The sequence below is a fragment of the Triticum aestivum genome, chromosome 7B (genome assembly GCF_018294505.1).
Source record: "Triticum aestivum cultivar Chinese Spring chromosome 7B, IWGSC CS RefSeq v2.1, whole genome shotgun sequence".
Classification (NCBI taxonomy): Eukaryota; Viridiplantae; Streptophyta; class Magnoliopsida; order Poales; family Poaceae; genus Triticum; species Triticum aestivum.
This window is the reverse complement of record NC_057813.1, coordinates 110,703,523-110,724,316: the sequence shown is the minus strand read 5'-3', so window position 1 is coordinate 110,724,316 and position 20,794 is coordinate 110,703,523. Positions and strand designations below refer to the sequence as shown.

Genomic DNA, 20,794 nt, shown 5'->3' with positions numbered 1-20,794 from the left:
GCAGGCACGACGGCCGGCAGTGTCCGCGTCGACAACCACATCGCTGGCTTCAGCTTCCACAACCGCAGGGGTTGGAGACGGCAGCGCCGCGGTTTCGTCATCGTCGTCGATTATGACAACGTCGTCCGGCTGGATGGTGCTCAAGTCCCGGCGCAGCAGTCGATGGCGGCCATGGTGCGGCCGTAAAGCCTCTCCGCGAGCCTGCTCCAGCCCGCACTGGCGTCAACGTGTTCTGCGAACGCCACGGGCACGAAGCTAGGGGCCGCGGCTGAGCGCGGGAGCGCGGCGCGGCCGGGCAGCGGCCATGGGCAGGAGGGCGCGCAGCCGGGCAGCCGGGCGCGGGGGCGCTTCGCAGCGCGGAGGCCGTGGTCTGGGGCGCGGCGCGGAAGGCGCAAGTCCGGCAGTGCGGACGGGCGCGTGAGCGCGGCCGACGCGGTCAGACGACGATGGCGCAAGGCACGGCGTGGCCGGGCGGAGCCGGCCACGGCCTAGCGCGAGCGGCACGCGGAGGCCGGGGAGCGGCGCTGACGCGGCCAGGAACGGCCACGGCGCGGGAGAATGTGGCCACGGCCGGCGACGAGGGCGCGAGGTGCGGCCATGCAGCAAGTTTTGAGGCCTAGTGCTCTCGGTTACGAGCGTGCTGATAACGTGTTTAGAGTAGAACGAGAGACAAAGCAAAATGATTCAAGTGTAATCTTTATTGATCATGTTTACGTATATATACAATCGAGAAGGATGCATCCAAGAGAAACGTCCGTTGCAAAAAGCGTCGATCGGGAGGAGACGAGCAACCGTTGGGCAGTTGCCAAAGTGGCAACCGCACGCATGGTGCGGGAATGCGGGGATTCCCCTAACTAACTGCTGGGGTTAATTAGTTTTAACAATTTTAACACTCACGTCCAAACAACCGAAAGCGACTGGACGTTCAAAAACAGAGACACAAACTGATTGAGATGACCCATACAAGAAAAATAAGCACACCACCCTGCCACACACTGAATGAAAAAACGCTAAACCAACCAAACCGAACGCCACACCAGTTCAAAAAATTTGAAACGAAACCTTAAATCTACAAAGCAGTTGTACACCACCACCAGGTACCAAACAAATAGCACGTGTACATGCGGTATTCACCATACATCATTTTCACACAAGTGGCTAAACCTTCGAGCAAAATCTTTGCCTGAAATAGAGGCTTGGGTATTTGGAGAAATAATGAGCTTCATTTTGGGACTAGAATGACAGTAGCTACATGTCAATCGCCTGACTTCGAATTTGGGGTCAATCAATTTTTGGTTGAACGAAAAAACAACCGAGAGGGGAGGAAGAATCTCACTTGGCAGGCTACTCCATCATCTATCTTAGGGTGGGGGAGGCAGCAGGGCGATTGTGGGGGCGACAGCAATGCGGAGCCAAAGGTTTGCGAGAAAAAAAAATGGCGATGCCCAGGCCTAGAGGGATGGCGGGGACGACAACATCACAGCAATGGGAGGAGGTTTCGGGGAGGGCGGGGCAGCAAGGCAGCTCGGTAGCACCACCAGCCGCAGGCAGTGGTGGTCAGCAGTTCAACTAGTGGTCCATGGGCTGTTGGAAGAAGATGCATCGGGAGGTTGAAGACGACTTTGCAGCCATTAGATCAGAGATCAAGGGTGAAGAACAATCGCCTGACCGAAATTGGGAATTCAGCACCCAACCAGTCCCTATTATAAATGCTTGCAAAATTCAGAGCACCGAAGCTTCCAGTTCCACCTTGCATACCAATCTGTTCATATGAAATTTGATCACATAGATCATAGCTAATTTGTGAAAACCCATCTACAAAAGTAGGAGGTATGTATCTAAATCCATAGTATGTATTTAAAACCAAAGTACATTATAAGCCAAGACTGTACATCACATTTACAAAGAATCAAATACAAAACCAGCCTAAAAATTTACTGGAGTAAAATTCTCTGGTTTTTATACCACGACACAACAACTTCACATTGTTATTTGCTTTCAGACCACCCTCGTCCCATATGGCGAACCATCTAATGCCTGAAAAATACACACTTTAAAAACACAATGAATTAACATAAGTAGTCAGCAACAATGTTTGGTAGAGGTACAAAAGGATATCTCATCGAGCACACACAGCAACACAGGCAAAAAACACGACAGTGACAACTGCAAGAGCACCAATATTCGCTTGCTCAAGAAGATAACCAAAAAAAAACATAAATCACGCCCCAAAAGGACCAATGAACATCCAGCAATCAATTTTGCCAAAACAACACATAGAAATACAATAGGGAGTAAATCAACATAGCAGAAAGACCAATGACCATTCAGCAGCAGAGTTGCAAAAAAATGTTAAAGCATTGGCGGATGGCAAGTTGGAGCATTCTTTCAATCTGCAAGCCTTCATACTTCTTGCTTCAGCATATTTCTTCCCTGGAGTCCACTTAGCCAGCTCGGCAGAAGAGTTCAGAAAGATTTGAGAAGTACTCCCTCCGTAAAGAAATATAAGAGCCGATGGTGTTGGTGGTGAGTGGCAGTAGTGGTACAATGTACTCCCTCCGTCACGAAATACTTGTCATCGAAATGGATAAAAAGGGTAGTAGTTACCCAGCAGCAGGCAGAGCAAGCTAATAGTAGAGCCAATCCACCAGAGTGGCCAAGCAGACTTCCACAGGCTTGGCATTCTTAGTGCACACAATGGAAATCATCAGGCAGCTAGATCAGAATGCTCGAATGACAAAGCCAATATTTTCAACTGCAAATCTCAACATAAAACGAGAACATAGCAACTATTTCCAAGTTGTGTGTTTGAGATAAGTTGATAGTCCAAACAACTTCATCAACTAGGATTGTCACGGACCTGGGCATTCTGTGCATTTACCAGAGCCCGCCTAACAAGGCTGGTGTCTGATCTGAGATGTATGTACATATCAATATATGTATGTACAAGGCTGGTGTCTGATCTGAGATGTCTGATCTGAGATGTATGTACATGTCTGATCTGAGTTGCATGATCCAATTTATTCCTAAGAGAAAAATGCTTGGAAGTAGGATCCACCACAGCAGGCAAAGCCAAGCTAAGCTTCAACGGAGCAGCCTTAATTTTTTGTGCAAAGGTTAATCACCAGGCTGGCCATGCACATATTGTTCCTTGGGCTGGCCATAGTGGGACTAACTAAGATAGTAACATAACGCTCCCCAAGACAAGTTTGCTTATGTGGCAAGTAGTTAATGAGAGGTGTTTGTGGTAACATAATATGTCACCATAACATAACACACCCAAAGGCAAAATGAGTCATCTAAACAAATAAAGGCTTGCATGATACTACCCATAGTCTATGAAGGCAGTAACATAAACTAGTGTCATATGCATAACAGCAAGTTACTCCCCACTATGACTAACCTTATTAGATACACAAACACAGTACTATACAGATATTATTAACTTGATTCTCGTATCTGCTAATCCTGCTAATGTCCAAAGGAAAGTACTTTTAATACACACAGAAGTTATGTCTTAACTGTGAGAAGAGTTTGCAGCGACTACAGAAACCAACAAATATTTCCATGATGCTAAACAAATCTAGTGGGGGCATTAATCGATCTGCAAAGCCTTCATAACATTTGCTTCTACAGTCTACGCATCCATTCCCGGAGCCCATTTAGCCTGCCTTGTACGTATATGTGTGCATGTTGGGGTTTCAACTTACTCCTGAGAGAAACCCAGCGAAGAAACAATGGATGGGATGAATCAAAGCCAAGCAGGCTTCAACAGGAGAAATGGATTCAGATCTCCATTCTTAGGTTAATCGTCAGGCTGGCAGTTTACTGACCCCCGCCCCCTGATATATATAGAGAGAGTGTGTGCATACACGTTCCAAATTACTCCCTGAAAGCAAGTTGCTACATTATTTAGGAATGGAGGGAGTAGGATCCACCACGGCAGCCTAAGCTCCGCTGAGGTACAAAGGAGCTGAGAAAGCCTAGGTATTCTGGCCTTTATCAGGCTGGCCATTTAGCCCATTCTACACACACATTCTCAGAGCCCATTTGCTTTGTGCATATCCAATCTGCTACATTATTTAGGAATGGAGGGGGTAGGATCCACCACAGCAGCATGAGCTAGGTGTGCTTCGAAAGGCACTCAGATCTCCATTCTTTATGCATAGGTAATCATAAGGCTGGCCAAGGACAAACCCAAACATAAAATTCAGATCCAAACAAATCTTTCCATGATAACCACAGCAAAATACAGGCACTAAAGCATGCAAGGAGGGCAGCAACTGTTCAGAACCCAACAAATATCTCCATGATGATTTCTACAGCAAGACATCAAGCAATAAACCATGGAAGCAAAGCAGGCAGCCACAAACTAAGCTAAAATGCTCCTTAAACAAGCATAACATGAATCTAGTGGGGGCATTGAACGATCTGCCAAAACTTTTTGTGCGTACATGTGTGCATGCATGCATGTTGGGGTTTTTGCAATTTACTACTGAGAAACCCAGGCAAGAAACAAAGGATGGGATGAACCAAGCACGAGGCGAAGCGACAGAGACATGGATTCACATCTCCATTTTTAGGCTAATCATCAGGTTCGCAATTCATTTGACAACCCCCACCCAACAACACCCAACAACAAGTGCCTCAGACTAAGACCAGGCGGAGGAAACACACACGAAATCAGCAAATATGTCTGAGGTACAAGGAAATTTCAAGGTGCACAAACCAAAAAAGACAATACCAAACAGAAAAAGGAACAACATTCAGTTGCCAGAAAGATCGGAATAATAGAGCTTTGCAGAAACACCCTAATCCAAAAAACACCCTAATGACCAATTAAGCAAACAGAGTTGCAAAACGCTATAAAAACATACAGGAGCACTCTTTTGATCAGCCAAGCCTTCATTCGTACTTCTTGCATCAACATACTTATTCCCTGGAGTCCACTTAACCAGCTCGGTCAAAGGCAATTAAGAGTTTAGGAGGGTTGAGTAGTTCCAAGCATGCAAGGAACTGAAGTGATGGTAGTAGTATAGTAGTAGTAGAAGAAGCAGCAGCAGCAGCAGCAGCAGGTTAAGAGCAACTCCAACGGACCCCAAAAACCCCTTGGAATTGCCAATCCACCAAAGCGGCCAAGCGAGCTTCAACAGGGAAGTGCATTCAGATCTCCATTCTTAGTGGTAATCATCAGGCAGCTAGACCAGAATGCTCAAAGGACAAAGCAAATATATTAACTGCAAACATCAACACAAGACAAGAAAAGAAAAATCAAAGTGGTGCATTTGAGAAAACTAATACAGAGCCCAAACAACGTTCTCAACTAGAATAATACTATTACAGAACTGAGCATTCTGTGCATTTGCCAAAAGCCATCAAACTTTTTGTATCTCCAAACACCGTCACGGGAGCCCAGAGTGTGCATACATGTTCCAATTTACTCCTAAGAGCAAATTGCTACATTATTTACGAACAGAAGGAGTAGGATCCATCACCGCAGCGGCCTAAGCTACATGAGCTTCAACGGAACTGAGAAACAAATACTATCAGATATTCTGGCCTTGATTGTCATATCTGCTAATCTTGCTTGAGTCCAAGTACTACAATTCACACAGAAGTTACATTCTGATCCAGTCAAATCTTTCAATCATGATTTCTACAGCAGAACACCTGGCACTAAACCATGTAAGGGGGGCAGCCTCGAACTAATATGGTGGGGGGCATACCATGAATCTAGTGGGGGGCATTCATCCAATCTGCCAAAGCCTTTTAGCTTTTGCTACTACACATCCATTCCCAGAGCTCATTTAGCCTGCTTTTGCGTACATGTGTGTGTGTGTGTGTGTGTGTGTGGGGGGGGGGGGGGGGGGGGGGGGTTACTCCAAGAGAAACCCAGCCAAGAAACAAAGGAGGGGGAAGGGATCAATCAAGCACAGCGGCCAAGTGGGATTCACTGAACCACCTACCTCAATCAACAACAAAACAACAAATACCTCCGACTAAGAACTTTTCAATGAAAAAACCAGGCAGAACTACTGCAGAAGAAATTAACACAGGAAATCAGCAACCATGTGCAGACGTTCACAAGGAAATCTCAACATGCACAAACCAATGAGAGCAACAATATTCAGTTGCCAGAAAAGATCACAAGAATAGATATTTAAGGGCACTGCAGAAACACCTAATGACCCTCCAAAAAGACCTAATGATCATTAGGCAATCAGAGTTGCAAAACGCTATAGAAACATATAGGAGCATTCTTTTGATGAGACAAGCCTTCATTCATACTTCTTGTTTCAACATATTTATTACCTGGAGTCCACTTAGCCAGCTCAGTCAAAGGAAATTAAGAGCATCTCCAGCCGGACCGCCCACCCCCACTCCCCCCTAGACGTCCAAAGTAACACCAGTGCTGGAGGTAGCAGCAACAGCAACAGCAGGTTAAGAGCATCTCTAGCAGAACCCTACAAAAACCTGGAATTGTCAATGTACCAGAGTGGTCAAGCAGGCTTCAACAAGGAAGTGCATTTAGATCTCCATTCTTAGTACAATGCACACTATGGTAATCATAGGCAGCTAGATCGGAATGCTCCAATGACAAAGCCAATAGATATATGCAAACATCAACGTGAAACGAGAAAAAAGCAACTATTTCAAAGAAGTTGTGCAAGAATTCTATGTATTAGCAAAGCCAAGAATAATACAAAACCAAGAATTCTATGCATTAGCAAGCCTTCATACTTTTTGTGTCTCCAAGCACTCTCATCGGAGCCCAGCTAGCCAGGTTGGTGGAAGATAATATATATATATATATGCATGTGTGCATGCATGTTCCAATTCAGCAAAAAGTTAGAACATCTTATATTTGTGGACGGAGGGAGTACATTATTTTGGGAAGGAGGGAGTAGGATCCACCACAGCAACCTAAGCTAGGCGAGCTTCAACGGAACTGAGAAGAGCATTCAGACCTTAGAACTTCATTCTTTATGAACAGGTGTAATCATCAGGCTGGCCAAGCACACAAGGTTCCATATTTGATAAACAGACACTATTACATATTCTGGCCTTGATTCCCATATCTGCTAATCTTGCTATGCCCAAACATAAGTACTACAATTCACACACAAGTTATGTTCAGAACCCAACAATATTGCCATAATGATTTCTACAGCAAAACACCAGGGCATTAAACCATTGAAGGTAAGTTATGTTCAGAACCCAACAAATATTGGCACGATGATTTCTACAGCAAAACACCAGGGCATTAAACCATTGAAGGTGGGCAGCCTCAAACTAACATCTAGTACTTCTCCAAGCATACCATGAATCTAGTGGGGACATTCATCTGATCTGCCAAAGCCTTCATAACTTTTGCTTCTACACATCCACTCCCGGAGCCCATTTGGCCTGCTTCATGCGTACATGTGTGTGTGTGTGAGAGAGATGCATCAATGGATGGGTGCACTTTGGGGGTTTTGCATTTTACTCCTGGAGGAACCCAGCCAAGAAACCAGGATATTCAACAAGCACAGCGGCCAAGCGGGCTTCCACGGAGAAGTGGATTCAGATCTCCATTCTCGAGGATAATCATCAGGCTGGCAGTTCAGTGCACCCCACTTATCTGAACAAGGAAGTGCCTACGGCTAAAAGAATTCATTGTGAAAATGCTCACACTGTATTTACCACAGTTAATAGCACCTAAATCAAGATAAAAAATGCAAGGAGAAAAAAGCTAAAAGGAAATTAGCATCAGAGATTCCCCTAGACGGATGCATCATTCGCGGCCCCAATCTGAAATCGGGAGCACTGCAGAGTCCCTGTCTTGCTTACCGTCATTTGCTAATTATGTTTGTACCGGATTTGTTGCAACACAAATTTAGCAAACGTCAGATTAAAATCCATACAAAAACAGCTACAAATAGCAAACACCAGTGGTATTCATGTCCATTCAGGCAAAGACTGAAGATTCTGTGAATTTAGATTAGCATCAGAGATTCCCCTAGACGAATGCATCATTCGCGGCCCTGATCTGAGCCGGAGCCGCTGCAGAGTCCCTGTCTTGCTTATCATCATATGCTAATTTTTTTGTTCACAAGGCGAAACACTCCACCCAATTGATGCAGAAACAAAGCAAAGATGGTGCAGGAGTTAAGTGAGAATAGCATCAGAGATTCCCATAGAAACCCCGCCAAGAAAGAAAGGCAACAAGCACAGCGGCCAAGCAGGCTTCGATGGAGAATTAGATTCAGATCTTCATTCTTCAGTTCTTAGGCTAATCACCAGGCTGGCAGTTCGGTCAACCACATACCTCAACAACAAAATGCCTCAAGACTAAGCATTTTCCATTCCAAAATGCTTAAACTGTAGTCAATGAAAAATGCAGGCAGAAGGAAGTACTACAGAAGAAATTAACACAAGAAACCAGCAACCACCTCTGAGACATATACAAGATAATCTCAAGGTGCACATACCAATGAGAGCAACAATATTCAGTTGGCAGAAAAGATCACAAGAATAGAAACTTCAGGGCACTGCAGAAACACCCTACTGACCCTCCAAAAGTACAGCCAAATGGCAGTTAAGCAATCAGAGTTGGAAAACGCTATATAAACACATGGAGAGCATTCTTTTGATCAGCCAGCTGGGTCAAAGGAATTTAAGGCCTCCTTTGGTTCATAGTTTAGGAAAATCATGTGAAGTGAGATGACATGCATCTCAATTCCTATAAAACCTTGGTATTGCCAATGCACCAGAGTGGCCAAGCAGGCTTCAACAGGGAAGTGCATTTAAATTAACAGGCAGCTAGATCATAATGCTCCAATGTCAAAGACAATATATCTAACTGCAAACATCAATATGAAACAAGGAAAAAAGCAACAATTTAAAAGAAGCTGTGCATTTGAGATTAGCTAATGCAGAGTCCAAACAACTCAACTAGAATAATTTTACAGAACCAAGAACTATTGATTTGCAAAGCCTTCATACTTTTTGTGGCTTCATACACTCACCGGAGCCCAGCCAGCCAAGTTGGTGGAAGATCAGAGATACATATATATATATATATATATATATATATATATATATATATATATATATATACATATGTGTGTGTTGTGCATGTATGTTCCAATTTACTCCTAAGAGTAAATTGCTACATTATTTATGGAAGGAGGGAGTAGGATCCACCACAGCAGCCTAAGCTAGGCAAGCTTCAACGGAGATGAGATCTCAGAACTTTATTCTTTATCCAAAGGTAATGTAATCATCAGGCTAGCCAGAGGTTCCATATTTGATATACAAATACTCCTTAAGCACTCAGGCCTTGGTTCTGGTTTCTTCTAATCTTGCGATGTCCAAACATAAGCACTACAATTCACACATAAGTTATGTTCAGATCCAAATAAATATTCGCATGATGATGTCTACAGCAAACCACCAGGCATTAAAGGTGGGCAGCCTCAAACTGATACCAAACACTACTTAAACAAGTATACCATGAATCTAGTGGGGGCATTCACCCGATCTGCCAAAGCCTTCATAACTTTTGCTTCTACACATCCATTCCCGGAGCCCATTCAGCCTGCTTCGTGCGTATGTATGTGTGTGTGTGTGCGCGAGATGCATGCATGCATGCATCTTGCATGTTGGGGGTTTTGCAATTTACTCCTGAGAGAAACCCAGCCAAGAAACAAACGCCATGACAGGTCAAGCACGGCGACCAAGCGGGCTTCAACGGAGAAATGGATTCAGATCTCCGTTCTCAAGGATAATCATCAGGCTGGCAGTTCAGTGCAACAACGAGGTGCCAAGTTAAAAGGAATTCATTGTGAAATGGTCATACTGTATTGAACGCTGCTACAGGCAGCTAAATCAAAACAACAAAAGGGCAAACCAAAAATGCAAGAACAAGCAAGTGAAGTGAAAATAGCATCGGAGATTCCCCTAGACGGATGCATCATCCGCGCCCCCGATTTGAAATCAGGAGCGCTGCAGAGTCCCTGTCTTGCTTATCGTCATATGCTAAAAAAAATTATGCTGATTTTTTCTGTTCACGAGGCGAAACACTCCACCCAACTTATGCAGAAACAAAGATGGCGCGGATAGCATCGGAGATTTCCCATAGACGGATGCATCATTCGCGACCCGCGATATGAAATCGGGGGCGCTGCAGAGTCCCTGTCTTGCTTGTCGTCATCTGCCAACTCTGCTGGCGCGGCGAAACCCTAGTCCTCTTTTACAAATGAAGACCCAGCAACACCAAAGGAAGGAAAGCGAAGAAGGCATTGAAGCAGAAAGAGAAGAAGCTGAGAAATGCAGGGAGAAGGAGATGGATCGAAGAACCATGGGGGATTCGAGGTCAGATGGCTAATGGCTGGTGTGATTTCGCATGGAGGGGGGGATTACGGCTGGAGACGAGTGAGGGCTGAGGATTTAGGGTTTGGAGGGGAGGGGGCATATAAAGGGACAAAGCTGAATGGTAACTGGGCTGGGCCTCGCTGTGTAAGAAGGCCGGAGTGATTTCCCCCGTTTTCTTTCTTTCGTTCTCTTCTTCTCCTTTTCGGCTTACAAAGAAACAATTCGGCCCCCTCAAAATGAAACATACAAATATCTCAAAGACTGCCGGCGCTGCCAACTTAGGGCATGTACAACGGTTGATAAAATAGTTTTATCTTAAGTCTTGCATGTGATTTAGAGATGACAACAAATTTTGTCTATAATGGGTCATCTCTTAGCCTTATCTTCAATAACTAGCAATTCCTAAAAATGTGGTGAGACATATTGTGCTAAGAGATCACCTCTTGTCTTCTCTTAAATAAGAGAAGACAAGCCTTTTCTTATAAGTTCTCTCTCCTCCACTTCATCATCTATCCTACGTGACACTCCTAAGTTAGCACCATTGTACATGCCCTTAATCGCCGCTGAAAAAAACTCTTATCCATAATCATCCGGGTCCGGGAGGCAGCAGCTGCCTTGGCAAGGGCAACGCAGCGGTGGAAAGATGGAAAAGAAGAAGTGGCTTCAGCGACGATTATCGAGGGAAAAAGGCCCCATCAGCATCATTGGGGCGAAAACCACTTTGAATTCACCTCAAAATCACCTAGTGTGACATTTTTATCAATTTTTTAAATGTTTAGGGTATAACTAATTTGGTTTTAGAGTTCGGGGGATATGGAACCATCAAGGAGGAGAATTTTAGGGGGAAAACTAATACTTCTCCCTTAAAAAAAATAGATACCCCCTATTACAGGGACGAGACTTGCCTGCTCCCTCGGTGTGTGCCCATCCATGCTCCCGTGTACGTGACTTGTTTTGATTGGAACAAAATAAAGCCCGGCCCCACCCTCTTAAAATCAGGGGGGAGATGATTAGATTAAAAAAGAAAAGGAAAAAAAAAACAGCCGTAGGATGAAGTGGGAGCACGGATGGGAGTATGGAAAGGGAGCAGGCAAGCCGGATCCCTATTACAGCTCAATTTTTTTCCTAATGTTTTTGAAAAATAAGTTTTTTTGATAGAAAATGAACACATGTTGAAGTGAATTGATTTTCTCATGAATTAGGTAAAAAAAAATGTTCCTAATCATTTGTGTATGTGTGTGTCATTGCGTTTTTTTTCTCAAAAAAGGTAATATATTAATATCATGACAATATCAATTACACCTGACTTTGCAACAACACGATATCAAGAGCTACTCAAGACATCAAGAATGTAAAAAAAAAGTTAATAAAAAATGACTTCTCTTGGGGCGAACAATGTACAAAAAATCTGGATTACCAAAGGTAGTCTTGAGTTAAGGCTTCTAGCACAAGAAGATATAACAAGTCACAGTTCACACATCCTACGGGGAAAATGAAGACGTGATCAAACGAAAGTGACACAGAAAACAATCTACGACAGACCAATGTCTGTCACCGAACCAGCAGATGAGCTCTAAAATTCACACAGCAAAGAATCATTAGCTGCAGATCAATTTTGTATACTGCTATACACAGGGATTAGTACAAAGGTTGCACATAATGTGTATGACTGAATAGCAAAGGGAAAATGTTTCCTATTACACCGCTCTTGCAAACTCACCTCAAAAGTGCTCTAAAACTACACAAGGGTCTACGGAATGAACGAATCTCAGCTGAATCTGCTAAAACTTTCTGTCTAGCCGAATGGAACTATTGTCACCACTTTGTTCTTAAGAAGAATAAATGGAAGGAAATGAGTAGAGCAACAAAATAAAGAATCTGTGGCACTGAGGTGAAACTACTTTTGAGGTGAGCTCAGGTAATGCACATCTGCCATCAACTTCCTAGCTTCTACCAGGAAAGAACACCAAAGTTCAGACAAGGATGCCAGGTGTTGCATTTCACTGGTCACTGGTAAATAGGAAAACTCAATCTGCATAGACTGCCCAATTATCCGTCCGGGCCAGTGCATCCCATGCCTTAGGCTTCGTTCTGGCCAACACACGCTTTATTCAGGGGGCGGCAACAAGAATACAAAGCCCGAGTTCTCCCGGATGAGTGGGGGCGGTTCGATGTCAGATATGTCAATCTGCTGCATTGATTTGGATATGTCATCGACGGAGAACGGTATGCTGCATTTCAAAGTGCAGAAAGGTTAAGTAGGAGGCATTTGAGATGAGTTGTCATAGTATATGCAACTGATAGGAGTAGAGAGGTAGCAACCTTGAGTCATCATCCAGTAGAAACGAATTGCTTACAGGATTGTTGGAGTCTTCTGTCATCAATACTCTCATGTTTGATATGACCTAATTTTAAAAAATCATCTGTGATCAATTCTTATCAGGTTAGATGGAGCACAAGTATGAATACTGTGAAACATACCTCTGGGGACACGCTATGTGTTCCGTACTTGTCATCCCAGTACATAGTACTGATCCTGTATAGCTGTTGTATACTAAGTACCTGAACAGGATACTCAGGGTTGTTATAAAATTCCAAGGAAATCCAACTTTTCAAACAAAGGGACGTAATGAAAGACTTAATGTATTTCTCCACTTACTGGACAGAGGTCATGACTTATTTCATCCAACGTTTTCTTTGGCTTTTGATGAATCACCTGGAAAAATGATATATGTGAGAGACATGTGCATGCAATTTGGCAAATGCGCAGTACTGCAATTATTTGTATCAATTCTTGTATCTCAAGTGTTGAGGTCCGCAGTATGTCCCCAAAGTCGAAATTCCGGCTTGTGGTTTTTTCTCGGTAGGAAAACTTTTAAAGGAAAAATAATAACTAAAAGGGTGTCCATTCTTCTAACACAATATTACACGCATTTTGGTGTGTGTGAGAGAAAATCAAAGGGGTGTTCCAGTCCAAACTCCAGAGTCATGTTGCAATCATTTTCTCATATCTTATCAGCAATAGCCTAGATACTTATTCTACCGAACAAATATTTGTGGAAGTCATGTTCTAAGAGCACATGAAAAGTCATACCAGGAAACCAATAGCTTGTCTAATATGTTTAAGCTCATCCCAGGCTGAACCTGCATACTGCAAGTACGAAAACACTAGATGAGTTTATCTCTAAAAAAACACTAGATGAGAAATCAATATTTGAGGCAGCTTTTTTACAACTATTAATCAACTCAGAAACTTCTTGGGGTAATGAACATGACAAAAATATCTTATTTGTACTTCGTTTTGCTGTTGATCACTGTAAATAACATAACAGGATTTAGGCACAGCTATATGGTCTAGAACAATATGCAGGACTAAAACCCATTCAGAAAAATAGATGCTACCATAGCTCTACTGCCCCTTATTTACTTACCTCGTCAGTAGCTCTATAGCACCAATGCTCAAGTTCAGCTAATCCTGCTTTTACGTACTCGCCGTTACTGAATGAGCAGCACTCCCTTCTTAATAGAAGACTGAAGATAGATAATAATCATATGAAGCTCAGTCAACCAATTCTGGTGTTTACAGGCAATCAAATAGGTGTAGTTCATTATTACGTAAATATATTTTACCTGTTAAATAGCTGTACATTGATGAAGGAGAATATCTGAGTGAATACTTTCCGCACCAAGAATGGAGGAACCTGGTGCAGTGATACAAACAAGTAGGATTTTATTAGATACATCTTTAATCATGTTAAATAAACATACACATAATTATGAGTGATGGTATTACAATTTACAACTGCTGAAGATATTGCCCTAGTTATGCATGAAATAAAAGGAAACAACAAACTAACATTGTTCACTTTAAGTATGTTCAAGAAATTTCCGAGGCTTTTCACAATCCCTTGCCAGTGAGCAATCAAAGCTTGCTGTGCAGCTGTATTTGTGTTTGAACGAGAAGATCCTTTCATCATGCTTGCTCTTGATGTTCTTGGGGCCTGAATTGATGACGACAATAGCAAATATGATGCCAATTAAGCAGAAATAATGTACCCATATTTGTTATTCCACAAATAAAAGTCAAGCTAGTAAAATGACTATCATTCTCTGAACTTAGAAAGTATAGGCACCTGAATGCACAATCCAAGCAAAGGAGAGATCTCTTTCTTCAAATTATCCCGGATCATTCCATATATCTTCTCTACATATGCCGTAAGTTGCTGTTTAAACAGTAAAGCGGGATACTTGGCTTCCACTTGTCTCAGTGTCTCTACTCCACTAACCATGCTTCCATTTATTAGAGCAAGATTTACACCTTGTGGAGTCCCTCTGAAGCTCTGGAAAGAGAAAAACAGAATCACTCAGTAACTATTATGAAGCTTCTGTTAAAGAAGCAAAACTTGTGTACCTGTGTCATCCTTCCAAAAAGAGTAGCAGAGGACGACCGTCGACGCTGTGGAGCCATTCCTGTTGATCCACTCGCTTTCAGCGTCCGCTGAAGCAAAAGCAACAGCGTTGAAGCATTTGAGAGCCAATATGCTAAGACTTCGTTATTGTCCTGTGTCTATAAAACACAGAAAATAGTAGTTCAGCATTACTGTAGATAATGATAAATTGATAGTAAGGTTGAATCTCATGGTTAGAACCTCAATTGCATGTCCAATGGTCTGAATAATCCGATCAAAAACACTTGTCCGCTCTACTTCAAATGATCTCCAATGAAGAAGGCACTTGTATATAATACAAGCAGCAACTGGCCGATTCCCAGCAAATCCCAAATGCTGGGCTATGCACCTAATTAATAGATCTCCATTCTTAGTGGTAATCATCAGGCAGCTAGACCAGAATGCTCAAAGGACAAAGCAAATATATTAACTGCAAACATCAACACAAGACAAGAAAAGAAAAATCAAAGTGGTGCATTTGAGAAAACTAATACAGAGCCCAAACAACGTTCTCAACTAGAATAATACTATTACAGAACTGAGCATTCTGTGCATTTGCCAAAAGCCATCAAACTTTTTGTATCTCCAAACACCGTCACGGGAGCCCAGAGTGTGCATACATGTTCCAATTTACTCCTAAGAGCAAATTGCTACATTATTTACGAACAGAAGGAGTAGGATCCATCACCGCAGCGGCCTAAGCTACATGAGCTTCAACGGAACTGAGAAACAAATACTATCAGATATTCTGGCCTTGATTGTCATATCTGCTAATCTTGCTTGAGTCCAAGTACTACAATTCACACAGAAGTTACATTCTGATCCAGTCAAATCTTTCAATCATGATTTCTACAGCAGAACACCTGGCACTAAACCATGTAAGGGGGGCAGCCTCGAACTAATATGGTGGGGGGCATACCATGAATCTAGTGGGGGGCATTCATCCAATCTGCCAAAGCCTTTTAGCTTTTGCTACTACACATCCATTCCCAGAGCTCATTTAGCCTGCTTTTGCGTACATGTGTGTGTGTGTGTGTGTGTGTGTGGGGGGGGGGGGGGGGGGGGGGTTACTCCCAAGAGAAACCCAGCCAAGAAACAAAGGAGGGGGAAGGGATCAATCAAGCACAGCGGCCCAAGTTGGGATTCACTGAACCACCTACCTCAATCAACAACAAAACAACAAATACCTCCGACTAAGAACTTTTCAATGAAAAACCAGGCAGAACTACTGCAGAAGAAATTAACACAGGAAATCAGCAACCATGTGCAGACGTTCACAAGGAAATCTCAACATGCACAAACCAATGAGAGCAACAATATTCAGTTGCCAGAAAAGATCACAAGAATAGATATTTAAGGGCACTGCAGAAACACCTAATGACCCTCCAAAAAGACCTAATGATCATTAGGCAATCAGAGTTGCAAAACGCTATAGAAACATATAGGAGCATTCTTTTGATGAGACAAGCCTTCATTCATACTTCTTGTTTCAACATATTTATTACCTGGAGTCCACTTAGCCAGCTCAGTCAAAGGAAATTAAGAGCATCTCCAGCCGGACCGCCCACCCCCACTCCCCCCTAGACGTCCAAAGTAACACCAGTGCTGGAGGTAGCAGCAACAGCAACAGCAGGTTAAGAGCATCTCTAGCAGAACCCTACAAAAACCTGGAATTGTCAATGTACCAGAGTGGTCAAGCAGGCTTCAACAAGGAAGTGCATTTAGATCTCCATTCTTAGTACAATGCACACTATGGTAATCATAGGCAGCTAGATCGGAATGCTCCAATGACAAAGCCAATAGATATATGCAAACATCAACGTGAAACGAGAAAAAAAGCAACTATTTCAAAGAAGTTGTGCAAGAATTCTATGTATTAGCAAAGCCAAGAATAATACAAAACCAAGAATTCTATGCATTAGCAAGCCTTCATACTTTTTGTGTCTCCAAGCACTCTCATCGGAGCCCAGCTAGCCAGGTTGGTGGAAGATAATATATATATATATATGCATGTGTGCATGCATGTTCCAATTCAGCAAAAAGTTAGAACATCTTATATTTGTGGACGGAGGGAGTACATTATTTTGGGAAGGAGGGAGTAGGATCCACCACAGCAACCTAAGCTAGGCGAGCTTCAACGGAACTGAGAAGAGCATTCAGACCTTAGAACTTCATTCTTTATGAACAGGTGTAATCATCAGGCTGGCCAAGCACACAAGGTTCCATATTTGATAAACAGACACTATTACATATTCTGGCCTTGATTCCCATATCTGCTAATCTTGCTATGCCCAAACATAAGTACTACAATTCACACACAAGTTATGTTCAGAACCCAACAAATATTGCCATAATGATTTCTACAGCAAAACACCAGGGCATTAAACCATTGAAGGTAAGTTATGTTCAGAACCCAACAAATATTGGCACGATGATTTCTACAGCAAAACACCAGGGCATTAAACCATTGAAGGTGGGCAGCCTCAAACTAACATCTAGTACTTCTCCAAGCATACCATGAATCTAGTGGGGACATTCATCTGATCTGCCAAAGCCTTCATAACTTTTGCTTCTACACATCCACTCCCGGAGCCCATTTGGCCTGCTTCATGCGTACATGTGTGTGTGTGTGAGAGAGATGCATCAATGGATGGGTGCACTTTGGGGGTTTTGCATTTTACTCCTGGAGGAACCCAGCCAAGAAACCAGGATATTCAACAAGCACAGCGGCCAAGCGGGCTTCCACGGAGAAGTGGATTCAGATCTCCATTCTCGAGGATAATCATCAGGCTGGCAGTTCAGTGCACCCCACTTATCTGAACAAGGAAGTGCCTACGGCTAAAAGAATTCATTGTGAAAATGCTCACACTGTATTTACCACAGTTAATAGCACCTAAATCAAGATAAAAAATGCAAGGAGAAAAAAGCTAAAAGGAAATTAGCATCAGAGATTCCCCTAGACGGATGCATCATTCGCGGCCCCAATCTGAAATCGGGAGCACTGCAGAGTCCCTGTCTTGCTTACCGTCATTTGCTAATTATGTTTGTACCGGATTTGTTGCAACACAAATTTAGCAAACGTCAGATTAAATCCATACAAAAACAGCTACAAATAGCAAACACCAGTGGTATTCATGTCCATTCAGGCAAAGACTGAAGATTCTGTGAATTTAGATTAGCATCAGAGATTCCCCTAGACGAATGCATCATTCGCGGCCCTGATCTGAGCCGGAGCCGCTGCAGAGTCCCTGTCTTGCTTATCATCATATGCTAATTTTTTTGTTCACAAGGCGAAACACTCCACCCAATTGATGCAGAAACAAAGCAAAGATGGTGCAGGAGTTAAGTGAGAATAGCATCAGAGATTCCCATAGAAACCCCGCCAAGAAAGAAAGGCAACAAGCACAGCGGCCAAGCAGGCTTCGATGGAGAATTAGATTCAGATCTTCATTCTTCAGTTCTTAGGCTAATCACCAGGCTGGCAGTTCGGTCAACCACATACCTCAACAACAAAATGCCTCAAGACTAAGCATTTTCCATTCCAAAATGCTTAAACTGTAGTCAATGAAAAATGCAGGCAGAAGGAAGTACTACAGAAGAAATTAACACAAGAAACCAGCAACCACCTCTGAGACATATACAAGATAATCTCAAGGTGCACATACCAATGAGAGCAACAATATTCAGTTGGCAGAAAAGATCACAAGAATAGAAACTTCAGGGCACTGCAGAAACACCCTACTGACCCTCCAAAAGTACAGCCAAATGGCAGTTAAGCAATCAGAGTTGGAAAACGCTATATAAACACATGGAGAGCATTCTTTTGATCAGCCAGCTGGGTCAAAGGAATTTAAGGCCTCCTTTGGTTCATAGTTTAGGAAAATCATGTGAAGTGAGATGACATGCATCTCAATTCCTATAAAACCTTGGTATTGCCAATGCACCAGAGTGGCCAAGCAGGCTTCAACAGGGAAGTGCATTTAAATTAACAGGCAGCTAGATCATAATGCTCCAATGTCAAAGACAATATATCTAACTGCAAACATCAATATGAAACAAGGAAAAAGCAACAAATTAAAAGAAGCTGTGCATTTGAGATTAGCTAATGCAGAGTCCAAACAACTCAACTAGAATAATTTTACAGAACCAAGAACTATTGATTTGCAAAGCCTTCATACTTTTTGTGGCTTCATACACTCACCGGAGCCCAGCCAGCCAAGTTGGTGGAAGATCAGAGATACATATATATATATATATATATATATATATATATATATATATATATATATATACATATGTGTGTGTTGTGCATGTATGTTCCAATTTACTCCTAAGAGTAAATTGCTACATTATTTATGGAAGGAGGGAGTAGGATCCACCACAGCAGCCTAAGCTAGGCAAGCTTCAACGGAGATGAGATCTCAGAACTTTATTCTTTATCCAAAGGTAATGTAATCATCAGGCTAGCCAGAGGTTCCATATTTGATATACAAATACTCCTTAAGCACTCAGGCCTTGGTTCTGGTTTCTTCTAATCTTGCGATGTCCAAACATAAGCACTACAATTCACACATAAGTTATGTTCAGATCCAAATAAATATTCGCATGATGATGTCTACAGCAAACCACCAGGCATTAAAGGTGGGCAGCCTCAAACTGATACCAAACACTACTTAAACAAGTATACCATGAATCTAGTGGGGGCATTCACCCGATCTGCCAAAGCCTTCATAACTTTTGCTTCTACACATCCATTCCCGGAGCCCATTCAGCCTGCTTCGTGCGTATGTATGTGTGTGTGTGTGCGCGAGATGCATGCATGCATGCATCTTGCATGTTGGGGGTTTTGCAATTTACTCCTGAGAGAAACCCAGCCAAGAAACAAACGCCATGACAGGTCAAGCACGGCGACCAAGCGGGCTTCAACGGAGAAATGGATTCAGATCTCCGTTCTCAAGGATAATCATCAGGCTGGCAGTTCAGTGCAACAACGAGGTGCCAAGTTAAAAGGAATTCATTGTGAAATGGTCATACTGTATTGAACGCTGCTACAGGCAGCTAAATCAAAACAACAAAAGGGCAAACCAAAAATGCAAGAACAAGCAAGTGAAGTGAAAATAGCATCGGAGATTCCCCTAGACGGATGCATCATCCGCGCCCCCGATTTGAAATCAGGAGCGCTGCAGAGTCCCTGTCTTGCTTATCGTCATATGCTAAAAAAAATTATGCTGATTTTTTCTGTTCACGAGGCGAAACACTCCACCCAACTTATGCAGAAACAAAGATGGCGCGGATAGCATCGGAGATTTCCCATAGACGGATGCATCATTCGCGACCCGCGATATGAAATCGGGGGCGCTGCAGAGTCCCTGTCTTGCTTGTCGTCATCTGCCAACTCTGCTGGCGCGGCGAAACCCTAGTCCTCTTTTACAAATGAAGACCCAGCAACACCAAAGGAAGGAAAGCGAAGAAGGCATTGAAGCAGAAAGAGAAGAAGCTGAGAAATGCAGGGAGAAGGAGATGGATCGAAGAACCATGGGGGATTCGAGGTCAGATGGCTAATGGCTGGTGTGATTTCGCATGGAGGGGGGGATTACGGCTGGAGACGAGTGAGGGCTGAGGATTTAGGGTTTGGAGGGGAGGGGGCATATAAAGGGACAAAGCTGAATGGTAACTGGGCTGGGCCTCGCTGTGTAAGAAGGCCGGAGTGATTTCCCCCGTTTTCTTTCTTTCGTTCTCTTCTTCTCCTTTTCGGCTTACAAAGAAACAATTCGGCCCCCTCAAAATGAAACATACAAATATCTCAAAGACTGCCGGCGCTGCCAACTTAGGGCATGTACAACGGTTGATAAAATAGTTTTATCTTAAGTCTTGCATGTGATTTAGAGATGACAACAAATTTTGTCTATAATGGGTCATCTCTTAGCCTTATCTTCAATAACTAGCAATTCCTAAAAATGTGGTGAGACATATTGTGCTAAGAGATCACC

The 20,794-nt window shown here is 43.0% G+C and overlaps 1 protein-coding gene, 1 long non-coding RNA gene and 8 pseudogenes across 4 annotated transcripts; all 10 read right to left on the bottom strand.

Moving 5' to 3' along the window:
* Nucleotides 1-1,831: 1,831 nt before the first annotated feature.
* Nucleotides 1,832-8,865, bottom strand: LOC123159708 (uncharacterized). The gene is made up of 2 exons (XR_006479854.1): nucleotides 6,313-8,865; nucleotides 1,832-5,237 (listed from the first exon to the last, which is right to left on the bottom strand). It is a non-coding gene; the product is annotated as an uncharacterized lncRNA (long non-coding RNA).
* Nucleotides 7,744-7,843, bottom strand: LOC123163425 (uncharacterized; annotated as a pseudogene).
* On the bottom strand, nucleotides 7,982-8,080 carry LOC123163422 (uncharacterized; annotated as a pseudogene).
* A 1,059-nt stretch (nucleotides 8,866-9,924) lies between the features above and the next one.
* LOC123163428 (uncharacterized) lies at nucleotides 9,925-10,024 on the bottom strand (annotated as a pseudogene).
* Nucleotides 10,025-10,100: 76 nt separating this feature from the next.
* LOC123163432 (uncharacterized) lies at nucleotides 10,101-10,202 on the bottom strand (annotated as a pseudogene).
* A 1,721-nt stretch (nucleotides 10,203-11,923) lies between these two features.
* Nucleotides 11,924-17,889, bottom strand: LOC123162718 (myosin-11). Of its 3 annotated transcripts, none has more exons than XM_044580487.1 (12): nucleotides 16,310-17,889; nucleotides 15,006-15,234; nucleotides 14,768-14,923; nucleotides 14,490-14,696; nucleotides 14,214-14,357; nucleotides 13,987-14,057; nucleotides 13,788-13,887; nucleotides 13,451-13,507; nucleotides 13,016-13,072; nucleotides 12,838-12,918; nucleotides 12,679-12,761; nucleotides 11,924-12,587 (listed from the first exon to the last, which is right to left on the bottom strand). In XM_044580487.1, the coding sequence occupies exons 2-12, from the start codon at nucleotides 15,186-15,188 to the stop codon at nucleotides 12,464-12,466; spliced, it is 1,263 nt and encodes a 420-aa protein (XP_044436422.1). In that variant the 5' UTR covers nucleotides 15,189-15,234; nucleotides 16,310-17,889; the 3' UTR covers nucleotides 11,924-12,463. The 3 variants fall into 3 exon arrangements, with proteins under 3 accessions (XP_044436422.1, XP_044436423.1, XP_044436421.1); XM_044580488.1 differs by having other exon boundaries at nucleotides 15,006-15,153; XM_044580486.1 differs by lacking the exon at nucleotides 16,310-17,889 and having other exon boundaries at nucleotides 15,006-15,837.
* LOC123163424 (uncharacterized) lies at nucleotides 17,743-17,842 on the bottom strand (annotated as a pseudogene).
* A 90-nt stretch (nucleotides 17,890-17,979) lies between the features above and the next one.
* Nucleotides 17,980-18,078, bottom strand: LOC123163421 (uncharacterized; annotated as a pseudogene).
* A 1,843-nt stretch (nucleotides 18,079-19,921) lies between these two features.
* LOC123163427 (uncharacterized) lies at nucleotides 19,922-20,021 on the bottom strand (annotated as a pseudogene).
* A 76-nt stretch (nucleotides 20,022-20,097) lies between these two features.
* LOC123163431 (uncharacterized) lies at nucleotides 20,098-20,199 on the bottom strand (annotated as a pseudogene).
* Between the last annotated feature and the right edge of the window lie 595 nt (nucleotides 20,200-20,794).